This window comes from Meriones unguiculatus, chromosome 1 (genome assembly GCF_030254825.1).
Source record: "Meriones unguiculatus strain TT.TT164.6M chromosome 1, Bangor_MerUng_6.1, whole genome shotgun sequence".
Taxonomy (NCBI): Eukaryota; Metazoa; Chordata; class Mammalia; order Rodentia; family Muridae; genus Meriones; species Meriones unguiculatus.
Window position 1 is genome coordinate 149717732 of NC_083349.1, and position 12551 is coordinate 149730282.

At 42.1% G+C, this 12551-nt stretch overlaps 1 protein-coding gene across 1 annotated transcript in view; it reads left to right on the top strand.

The window, feature by feature from the left end:
* Pgr (progesterone receptor) overlaps positions 1-12551 on the top strand; it is a 60463-nt gene that overhangs the window by 16457 nt on the left and 31455 nt on the right. The window contains exon 3 of the mRNA XM_021643313.2: positions 1046-1162. Within this exon, the coding sequence (XP_021498988.1) occupies positions 1046-1162 (117 nt within the window). The remainder of the gene's footprint in view (positions 1-1045; positions 1163-12551) is intronic.

The window sequence follows — 12551 nt, forward strand, 5'->3', positions numbered from 1 at the left end:
TCCTGTTAGCTGCAGGAGCAGCCCCTTCTCTGATAATAGAACAACAAGGCACTTTTCTATGAGTACAGCAGATAGCATTAGGAGTCATTTTTATCTCTACATTTCCCCCCCTTTTTTGAACAGTAACCATCTTGACTTGACTAAAGGCCTACTTTGCAAGGTGTAACTTACCCAACACTGCATGGGTGGCCAAGAACTTAAGATTAGACAGATCAGGGACGTAGGAAAAATCAAATAATACTGTTCAAAAAAGGGGGTAAAAGCTAAAAACTGAAATGTCTTGTTGGGATTGCGTGATTACTGTGTTCCTTTAGCCAAACAATGCATGGAGACGAATCTGAAACTGTATCTGGGTCATGGTGTGTCTGCAGTTCTGATGACCCAGTCCTTAGTCCCAAAGATGGTCATACTTTCGAATGAACTGAGCATCCAGATTTTACAGAACCACTAGGACCATGTGTGCGTCCATTCCAGTCTTCAGTGGGTGCCCACTGGAGAGACACATATCAGGAGAAGTTGGTTACATCAACCTGTTAATGTGTTAACTTCATGTCAGTGTGCTCAACTATCAGAAATGCCCTTTCCTACTTATATTTAAATGCTGGAGCTGGGTATGGTGGCAGACACATTTAATCCCAGCACTTGGGGAGGCAGAGGCAGGCAGATCTCTGTGAGTTAGAGGTCAACCTGGTCTACAAAGTGGGTTCCAGGACAGCTAGAGTATTTATAGAGAGAAAGCATGTCTTGGAAATAAACAATAAATAAAATGCTGTACTACCCAGGCCTTTGCCTGTCATGACATAATAGCTGCATTCAGCTTGATACTCACAGCTCTATTATTTAGGTGTAAACAGATGTTTAAATATTTTTAGCACTTACCATCACTTCATTTAGGCCTTGAAGTCACAGGTGAGGAGCTGAGTAAGTCTGTCTCATTTCCAGCATGCAGTGATGGCTAGCAAGAGGCTGGCCACAGGAGCTGTGTCTCACCTTTGACTTGGAGTCTTTAGAACTTGTGAATGACTTGCACTTTTTCCTTTTTTAGGGCAGCATAACTATTTATGTGCCGGAAGAAATGACTGCATTGTTGATAAGATCCGCAGGAAAAACTGCCCAGCATGTCGCCTGAGAAAGTGCTGTCAGGCTGGCATGGTCCTTGGAGGTAAGGTTGATGTTTTCGTCAATAGTATAGAGTCTTATGCTTCTATTATAACTTTAAGTATCCCAGTTTTTTATTCATCTTTATTCTTGTTTTCTTTTTTTCTTGTGTGTTGGTGGTGATGTTTCCTACCCCAGTCTGAAGCAACCAGCAATACAATCCTGTTAGCTCTGTAGACTTCCAGCATACTGAGTTCTGGGAGAGAAAACAGCATAATTCTGTGTTGTGTACTGGGACTGTATGGAAGTGCATGGACCTGTCTTTAGGTAGTGTGGGTTGGAGTCTAGGCCCTGAGGCTTGCTAGTTATGTGACTTTAAATGGTTCACCAGCCCTTGGTGGTATTTGCTCCTTAGCTGTGTAAAATAAGTGATCAGAGGTCCATTGGAGCTTAGAACTTGATTTTGAAGGTTTGTCAGAAGCAGATTAAACAATGACAAACTAAGTCAACATTTGCACCACTGGACTGAGCATCCATTTGGTGGACATATAGTAGTCATTACCTATCCATATTTTTGTGATTAGACATCCTAAACTTTTTAATAATTTAGTAGTAAAAACATTAAAGCTGGACCTGGCAGATGACTGAGTAGGTACAGGTGTTTGCCTCCCAGCCCAGTGACTGAAGTTTGAACCTCAGAACACATGTGGTGGAAGGGGAAAACCAACCTTCCACAGTTCTACTCTGTTATCAGTATGTTTAGCATGCCGTGTGTATGTCTAGGGCACATGGATGCACGTGTACACACACAGAGACCCATTCAACCAGGCATATTAAAATCACGAGCTGGAGATGTTAAAATGCTTGTCTCGCAAGCCTGAATACTTGAGTTTGCTCTCCATAACTCCATAACTCACCTTTCTAAAAGGCTGGATATGGTGACATGACTTCTGACCTGAGGTTTAAGGAGATAAAGACCAAGCATCAGTGAGGTTTGCTGGCTAGCCAGCCTACCCTACTCAGCAAGCTCCAGAGCTGTCAGCAGACACCTTCACACACACACACACACACACACACACACGATGGAGGAACAACACCCATGGTTATTCTCTGGCCTCCACAAGCACATGCACAAGAATGCACGCATATACATACATACACATACATGTGCACACACAAATATTAGAGTCAGACTTTAAAAACGATTGGGATTATTGTTTGAAATTTTCATATAATTTGATCATATTCATTCCCTCTATAGCACCTCCCAGATTTCTCTCACCTCCCTGTCCATACAACTTCCCTTCTTTCTAGCTCTCTTAAAAATAAAAAGCCGTGGGATCCAGTTTGTGTTGGCTGACTGCTCCTGAGCTCAGGGACTGGGGTGTGGCTGATAGACCCACTGTCATTCCATTGAGAGGAGGATAGTTGGATCCTGCACAAGGATGTCCAGGAAACAGTTTTGCATATGGATAAAACCTGTCAAACGCAGAAAGAAACATGCATTACATGTGTGATTAAAAGCTTTTTTCTTCCTGGTGCCACCTAAAGCAAGCTTGCTTGTGTTCCCTCAATGTTCCCTATTTCTTCCTTTGGAGAATGTTATTTTTAGGCCAATGTTCTTCAAATTTAAAACCTCACCCCAGTGTTATTTCCTCCCTCAAATTTTTGCCAATGTTCTTGGGCAAAATTAATACCCCTTCAACATGCTGGCCACTTTGCAGTGTCTCACTGAGTTGCAACATTCCTGGTATTTTATGGTTTCATGATTAGAGACTTTTCCCCAAGCCAACGCCCAGGTCTCCAATGTGTCCATACAATGCCTGGTTGGGGAGGCACTCAGAAGGCAGTGACTCCATCAGCACACCCACATTCAGTATTTTTCAAGTCCTGCACCTCAATTTCCTCCTCTTTCTGTTTCAACTTTATTTCGTAAGTCTTTGTAACCTCCCATGTTTCCGAAAGCAAGCAGTTTCTATCAAATCACATATCTTGCTGTTGGACCTACCAAAAAAAAAAAACTTGTTGCTGTGGCTGCTCCCTAGCTCCATCACTGTTTTTTTCCTATGGCATGGTTGCCTTAGCGAGCACCAAGATCTCTAATGCAATGGCCTACCTCCATCAGGATTATAATAGTTTATCAATTCTTTGAGACTTTCATAATGGACATTGATCATATTTAACCCCACTCCTCCTCCAATTCCTCTTAGATCTACACTACCCAAATTTCTCTCTCTCTGTCTCTCTCTGTCTGTCTCTCTCTCTCTCAAGTTTGTGATGCCAACATACCAATGGGGATGAAGTCATCCACTGAAGCTTGGATGACCCATCACCAAGAACTTTAATCTGGGATTTGTCCCTAAATGCCATCAAAATACTCTTCCCTCGGAGCACAGATTAGAAATTGAGTTGTGGACAGAATCTTCAGAGTATGTCTGCTGATCTGGGGTCTGCCCTCGGGAGTCTCACGCTGTCTCCTAATGTCCTCAGGCTCTGCCCTGTCATCCAAGCTGGTCTAACCTTTCATTCATTTCTATATACAAGCTTTTTGTCCATTTACCTCATTATTCAAGTGCTGCTCAAGCCATACCCTAACCTCTTCATAATTATCACTGACAGTATTTTCAAAGTTCTGCATTATCAGAATGATCTGGAGCTTAGATTCCTCTCTTTCTGACTCCTTTTCTCTCCCCTCACTTCCTCTCCCTTCCTTGCTTCTTTCTCCCTGTCTTCCCCTTTCCCTCCACTTTCTCCCTCTTCTTTGATAACAATAGAAAGTAAAATGTCTTGCTGTGCACTACACTTGTCTTGCAAACATGAGGACGTTGTACATGACATCCGGAACTCACCTTGTTAGAAAGACTTAGCATGCTGATTCTGGCTCTATCTGGAATGGCGAAGACGACACATACCCGGAGTGTCACAGCCCAGCTGTTCTGGGCTACTTGGTTGTAACTGACACTGTGTCACAAAACTCCAGCCCTCATGGGGCTTGTGCTCTGTGGTGGGGGAGGTGACATGCGTGCTGAGGGATGAAGGTTCTCTGTACAATGTTAAGCATGTGCATAGATGCCTGAGTGTTAGGGAGATGGCTTGTCCTGAGCTCTATTCCGGTTCGCATTTCATTCCCTAAGCAGATATATTTCGGAAACAAAGAGTTTGACACTGATGACTTTTCAACGCTAAGTGAACACTTTCCTAACAATTTAAATGTGTGCGTAATGTACTGTGAAAAGAAGCTTATATAGCAACAAGCAGCTTATCCTCCTCTGTGGGGAGAATGGATTAGGCCAGTATGGTTTGTATTTAGTGCGTTAAATACCTTGTTTAAAACTGTCCTTGCTGCTCTTATCCACAGAGCAGTCTGATATAATTAAATTGCAATTTTATTGTCTAAGTTAGTTAAATTGTAAAAGATGTGCATCTGAGTCCAGAGAGCATGGGACAGAGTTTACCAGGGGCAGATACAGAGGAGCCAGGAAGTATACCATATCCTGCCCGTGGCTTGGTTTCAAAGGGGCTACAAGTAGGGAAAGAAGGGGAGCAAGATCCAATTGAACCTTCTCTGAGCCGCTACTCAAGAGCGTAGCGTCTCGTCAGTGAAGCTCAAGTAAATAAGGGCTTCCTCTGCAGACTGGTTTTCTTCACATGTTCATCTTTAGGCAGCTTCCTCCACTTCTAAGCCTGCCTCTACAGGAGGGCAGCATAGGAGACAGTGAGTTCTGAGAGATGTGGCTGAAGTTTCCAAGAAGAACCCCAGAGTGTGAACACAGTCTGAGAGGAAATGGAGAGTGGCGTTTACAAAGTAAATAGTGTATGTATGGAAAATACAATAGTCTACATCTTGGTGAGAATTTTTCTAGAGAGCAAGTCAGTGGAACAGAAGAAGTGAAGCTTGGAAGTTAGCGTGGAGATGCGGGAATCCGGAGTTTGTCAGAGGGTATAGCAGTGCTCGTTTTAGGCACTGTTTTATCCTTGGTTTGTCTTTAATCATTTCCACACACAGCTCAGTCCTCCATTACTGAAATAGCTTTCCTCTTTTCCTCAGTTATCTATCTCTACTGGCCATTTGAAGCCTGGGCCCTCGGTCACCTCCATCTGTCTGCACATGACTTGCTTTGGCCTGCCTTCTCTTTTCACTACTCATGAACTTATATTTTATACTTATACTTTAAGCTCAGGTGTGACATTTGACAGAGTGCAAAGAGTCTGAGAGAGACACTGAGGTTGATCTCTGGTACGCTCATATATACACACACACACACACATATATGGGGAGGGAGAGAGACAGAGAGAGCAAGGAGAGGGACAGAGACAGAGATACACACAGAGAGAGACAGACAGACAGAGACAAAGAGACTTAGAGATAGAAAAGAGAGAGAAAGGCAAAAAGACCCAGAGCATGGGGAAAAGGAAGTTTTCTATGGGTCTATACCAAAGTACCCCCAGACCAGAAGCAGTATCAAGGTCAAGTTGAGGTAAACCTGTTGCTGTTGCTTCACATTTCTTTATATTTCTGCTTACAGATGGGACTGGTTTTGTGATAGGATCCAACAGTTCACAGCCCAAGGGCTGCGGCATCACAGACTAGAGCACTTACAGAGCGAGGAGCCTGTTGGCCAACCTTCCTTCTCCATGCTTTTCTTGCCCGTCTCTAACTCCTGTTTCTTAATCTCATCCTATGTCCCCAGTTCTTCTGAAATCATAGAGAACTTGATCCCTTTGCATAGCATGCTCCATCAGTGAACTACTTTTATGTGTAATGGCCTTTTGAGGATGAAGGGAAACTATTAATACTGAAAATGTGACAAGGAATATAAAAGGGAACTTTTATGAACTAACTGGCATGAGGGTGAGTCCTCCATTTTCCTAATGCAAAGTAACCAAAACAAATATACAGCCTCCTGGGAAGGTGGATGAACTATGAAGTGCTGTGTTATATACCATCTGCTGCGTAAAGTCGGTTAAATGAGGATATGTAGCTTACATACAGGAACTAATCCTTTAAAGTGGTATTGAAAGGATGTTTTACTTTATGGACTCCACTCTTCACGCCCCGCATGAATTCTTACCCCAGAATAATTAAATATATACTATTTTCCTCTTTAAAAACTAGATATTGCCAACAATGTTCCAGACTACGATGGAAGCCGTCTTTTTTAGTTTGTCTTTCCAAACAATGTGTTGTCTTCAAAATGATTAAGTTACAGGGTGTGATGGCACATAAGGACTAACATAACACAACATTTTTTGTTTGTTTGATTTTCAGTTTGTATTTTAGTTGTAGTGTTTGTTCCTTCCCTTTCCCCTGCTCAAAACCCCCTCGCTGCTTTTCTTCAAATCCGTGTTCTTTTTTCTCATGAATTGTTATTGCATGCATATATGTATTTGTATGCACATACACATGTATGTATATATTCCTAAATATAACCTGTAGAGTCCAGGTAGTGTTACTTGTATGTGTATTTCAGGGATGGCCTTTTGTCACTGGACCAATTGGTGTGCTCCGTCCCAGAGAAGACCATCTTTCTCATTCTCAGCTTTCCTCGGTTGCCTACAGTTCTTTGTGTAGGGTTGAGGCCTCGTGGGTGGGTGGGCTTTTCCCCACCCAACTTGGCATGTTTGTTGGTGTCATCTTTGTTCAACTCACATTTGGGCAGTCATGTTGGTGAGACTTTAATATGTTTACCCTCTGATGTTGCTGGGAGAAACAATCTCACAGCAAATTCCCTGATCCTCTGGCTCTGACAATCTTTCTGCTCCCTCTTCCTCAATGCTTCCTGAGCTTTACATAAGGGAATGTTTTGTATATTCATTGGGACTGAGCTGCACAACTCTACGTTTTGATTGGTTGTGTTTTTCTGTAATGTTCTCCGTCTGTTGCAAAGAGAGACGTCCTTGATGAGAGGTAAAGACTACACTTAACTGTGGGCATAAGGACAAATGTGTACACACTGCTGTAATGAATTCTGCTGGGTTAGTAAATTAGTGATTGTAGATTCTCTTCCAACAGACATGATTTTACTAGCACTGAGTTGTTAGCTAGTTTTCCAGTAACAGGCACAGAGCACTTTTTTGAGAGCTAATTTGGGGATTTAAAGAAAACCTTACATTTGAGGGCTATATATTAGAAAGATGCGTTGAAATCTATTGGTGGCCCAAGGACACTATGAGGAACAGAAATACAACAGTGGCCTACCTTATTATATTATAAGTAGATCTACACAGAAGTTTGTCAGAAAGAAGTTGGCAGTACATGGGGGTATACTGGGATTCAAACACAACAAGAATCTGCAGAATAAATAATACAGGTCACATCACCCAGGAAGAATGTCATTAGTGAAAAGGATTACATTCAGAGTGTCAGCACAGTTTAAATTCGGTTCAAGTTTCTGGAGTAGAGGTGGCTCCAGTTGTGGACTATAGCAGATGCGTGCTCTTTTGAGTGACATCCAGGTTGTTCGGCACTGGGTTCCTCCACTGTAAAAGGAGAATACTCTTAAAGTAATCATTGCTTTGACACTGTTGAAGGAGCCTGGAACCATCCACCTTCTTCCCTCCATCTTTCTTTTCTTCTTTCCCCTCCTCCCTTCTTCCCTCCCTCTCTTTCTTCAGTTACATTCGTTCCTCCCTCCTAAGGTTTCTCATTTCATATAAAGACCTTTTTTGAATAAAGGTGAAATATGAGAGGACACTGGAAAATCTTGCCCAGGATTTAATACAATCCTATGGGGGAATGTCAGAAGAAATATGGTTTTGACATGTCAAGAAAAGATCTATTAATGGGCTGTTTGTTCCTATCGCTCCAGTGACTATGTTCTCATCCTAGGAATGATGGTGAAGTTCTTTGGTCTTCTCAGTGCATCGGATTCTTGTTGTTATGAATCACTTCCCTGGCTTTTCACGGGTCACGGTGAACTTTTACATTTAGTTCATTGCTGTGCATTACTGAGTAGGAAGATAGTTCCACCCCTAAGGATGGTGATACATCTCAGCAAGGTTTCATGTGTCTAACTCCTTTCCTTTAGAAGACATTTCTGCATAATGACTCAAACACACACACACACACACACACACACACACACACACACACACACGAGAGAGAGAGAGAGAGAGAGAGAGAGAGAGAGAGAGAGAGAGAAGGGAGATGAACACATTTTTTTCCTTTTACATTTGTGGAAAGAATGCCAAAGCATTACAAAAGTAACTAGCTCTTTGAAAAATAAGGCGTTTTCTACATAGAGAAATAAGTAAATGAATAGGTTACTAATTAAATGAATGCTTGTTGGACCATTGTTAAAGTAAGGTTCTTTTTTTTTTCCTAGAGAGTCATATATTCATTTTTTATTTTTTAAAATTTATTTATTGTTTTATTAATTACAGTTTATTCAGTTTGTATCCCAGCTGTAACACCCTCCCTAGACCCTCCCAATCCCACCCTTCTTCCCTCATCTCCTCCCATGCCCTTCCCCAAGTCCATTGATAGAGGAGGTCCTCCTCCACCTTCCCTCTGATCCTAGTCTGTCAGTTCTCATCAGTACTGGCTGAATTTTCTTCTTCTGTGGCTTGGTAAGGCTGCACACAAATATATATATATATTTCCTTGTGGAGTTCCTTTCCCCTCCAGATTTTTCTTCTTTCTATCTCCCCCTTCTTTGATAAGATTTCCTTCACTTTGTCCAAACTTTGGCTATGAATCTCAGCCTCTGCATTGATACCATGCTGGGTAGAGTCTTTCAGAGGCCCTCTGTGGTAGGCTCTGTCCTGTTCCCTGTTTTTCTCTTCTTCTGATGTCTGTCCTCTTTACCTTTCTGAATGAGAATTGAGCATCTTACCCAGGGTCCTCCTTCTTGCTTGGCAGACACTTCCAAGAGGAGTAGACTGCTGGAAATAATTAAACTCAGGGCTGAAATCAATGAATTAGAAACAAATAAAACAATTCTAAGAATCAATGAAACCAAGAGCTGATTCTTTGAGAAAATCAACAAGATACACAAACCTCTAGCCAAACTAACTAAAAGGTAGAGAGACACTATCCAAATTAACAAAATCAGAAATGAAAAGGGGACAACAGACACTGAGGAAATCCAAACAATCATTAGGTCTTACTTCAAAAGCCTATATGCCACAAAATTTGAAAATGTAAATGAAATGGACAATTTTCTTGATCAATTCCACTTACCAAAGCTGAATCAAGACCAGGTAAATCAATTAAATAGTCCTATATCCCCTAAGGAAATAGAAGCAGTCATCAAAAGTCTCCCATCCAAAAAAAAGCCCAGGACCAGATGGTTTCAGCGCAGACTTTCAGAGAAGAGCTAACACCAATACTCTTCAAACGATTCCACAAAATAGAGACAGAAGGAACATTACCAAACTCATTCTATGAAGCCACAGTCACCTTGGTACCTAAACCTCACAAAGACCCAACAAAGAAGGTGAATCTCAGGCCAATCTTCCTTATGAACATTGATGCAAAAATACTCAACAAAATACATGCAAACTGAATCCAAGAACACACAAAGATATCATCCACTATGACCAAGTAGGCTTCATCCCAGGTATGCAGGGGTGGTTCAGTATACGGAAATCCATCAATGTGGTCCACCATATTAACAAACTGAAAGAAAAAAAAAAGACTACATGATAATCATTTTTTTTAAGTTGTGTGAGGAACCCAGTTCCTGCCACATTCCCCTCACCTCTCCACCACTTACACTCATCCCCACTTCTCTGCAAGTGGAGAATAAAGGTGTGGCATTAGAGGATGAGGTGTGTGGAGGAGGTTATGTTTTCTTTGGCATTTTCCCTACACTCATTGCCAACCATGGTTTTTTTTCTGGAAAATCCCCCAAATCTGAATTCAGTTATGAAGTCTAGAGGCCTGTTCTGTCCTTTCTTTGTTAAAAAAAAAGAAGAAGAAAAAAGAAAAAACTAAAGCCACATCCCCTTCTGAAGGCAAGAATGGCTGTGAATGATGGATCCCTCCTGTGTCTCTGGACTTCACCCAGTCTTCCCCTCACACACAGATCCACTTCGATGCTTTGAGCCAGCATTTTGAGAGGCCACACCCCTGACTTTGTTTCCCACCCACTACCCTGAACTCTGCAGCCTGTGCTGTACTGATGACTGCTACACACCCTCTCACACATGTGATCCTGAGACCACCGAGTCTCAGTCTCACCTTTGTCCTTAACATGCTTCTCTGTTCATATAGAGCTACGTTGGTCACTGCTGTCTAGAACTGTTTGTAGTATTTACCAGAATCTTCTATTCTCCAGGTCCAGATTGAGCATAAATTTAGGGATTCAAATTTCTATTTTTCAGGTGACATTGCGTAATTGAGACAACAGGAACTTTTAAACCCAACTCTTGTATAGTTGGACAAATGGTTACACTGGTATCTATATTTCCTGTGACATATATATCCAGACACATGGTTGGGACTGGGAATTGCAGGTAGATTCTGACATGAAATGGGAGACCAAGTGGTATCGGACCACTAGTTGTTTCTAGAGCTTAATCTGGGGCAGCAACCCTAGCCTTACCCAGCAGCCATTATGCTGTGTGAATATGAAGTTACAGTTGTCACAAAAACACTCCTCTATAATTCCTTGCAAGTACTGAGGAGACACTGAAAAGTCTTCAACATAGAGTGATCTGTGTTATGATAGTCATGATGTCACAGGATCCACCCCCATCCTTAACGCCTGCTGAACCCCATCCTCCGTGTTCCTGTACTTTCCCAGAAGCTTACGTGTCTTTTCAAGGCTTCATTTTAGCCTCTGACATCAGGTTGATGCTCCTCTTCCTACAACAGCACCAAGTGCTGTCATGAAAATTTCATGCCACTCTTTCAAGATCACATGATTCCTGCAGGGATAAAACAAAAACAGCAGCAAAAGAGAGGGCAGGCAGGCACACAAAGTAAACAGCAGCAATTTCAGGGCTGTATTGATCATTCATCTTGTTCAGTTTACTGAGGACCACACCATACCAGCATGCTTCTATATTACTTCCTGATTTGTTGGCTCTTTTAGAGAACACTTAGATGCCTCATCCAACCTTCCTCTTTCCTTGTTCATTTTGCTATTACTCATATTGCTATTGTTTGTATACTTTACTCAGTTCTATATTCCAGTTTATAATTCTTCTATGGGTTGTTTTTTGATTGTTTTTTATTTGTTTGTTCACTTGCTTTTTCTATCTTAATGAGAATTTTTAAAAAGTATATGGGTGCCTGTATGCATGTGTCATGTATGCGTGCATATATGTATGGGTTTTTTCATACTGTCCGTGGAGGCCCAAGGTTGATGCCTGGTGACTTTTTCTACCACCTTCCTGTCATTCCACAATCCTTGCTGCTGCTGCCAGAAGTATGCACTCTTCTCACTGACTGGTCCAGGTGCTGCCAAGCTTCCAGGGGGGAAGTGGACAGAACCTGGGAGTCTCAGGTTCTGCTTCTCTCAGGTATCCAAAGCTGGTGATGATTTAGTAGATCAGCCCTTGGGTTAAGCTGCAGTGCCACCAGCAGAAGATGTGGATGGTGATCATTCATGGCTTCCTTCACCTTATTTTAAGCAGTGACCAAGGCAGCTATGTCTACCTGGTCATCAGCCAAACCCCAGGTGTCCATCAGTGAATTCTTCAGGAAGAAGGGATAGTCATGGTGGGGGAATGGAGAGAGCTAGGGAGTGAGCAAGCATTTCTTTCATGAATTGGGGATGTTATAAACCTTGGGCAGTGGGATGGATTTGGGGAATAAATCTGCTTGATTCTGTGAGGCTAAGGATGCTATAAATATTTTATTTACATGCAGTGGTTCAGGCCTATGGTAAGAAGGTAAACACAGTACTTAATTATTCTATGAGTGGGAAAAGAACTCCAGGTAAGGTTAAAGATCATTTGCTGAAAGCTGAAGTCTCCTTAGCATAGGGTGGGTATTTCCAGGAATCCCCAGGTGCTTGCTGAACAGGTTCTACTGGGAGAAAGGAAGTTGAACCTATCTTTCCTAAGTACTATTTGATGTTCCTCAGGTAGAGAATGGGGGATTCGAGGTCCCCAGATCAGGCAGAGAAGAGGGAGCCCCGCTGACAAAGGGAGTCTCATTTTTACACTTAGCTCAGGGACTCCCTGGTAATGCCAGACTTTGACCTTAACAGCAGGGTCCCACACTTTCCACTTCATTTATTCGGTTGATATCTCTCATTGAACCCGAGGCTTCCTAATTCAAGCTGGACCAGCTAGCCAGCTTGCCCTAGGGTTCCCAGTCTCTGCCTCCTAAGGTGGGATTATGACAACCATCATGCCTGCAAGCTCTCTCCAGATATGTTTTTTTAAATATGTATATATCAGACATTGTGCTTGTTTATTTCAAAAAGGTGTCTTTTTCTTCAAGAGTAGCTTTTGTTTTCTTCTTTTTTTAATTCTTTATTAATTATATTGCAAACAAT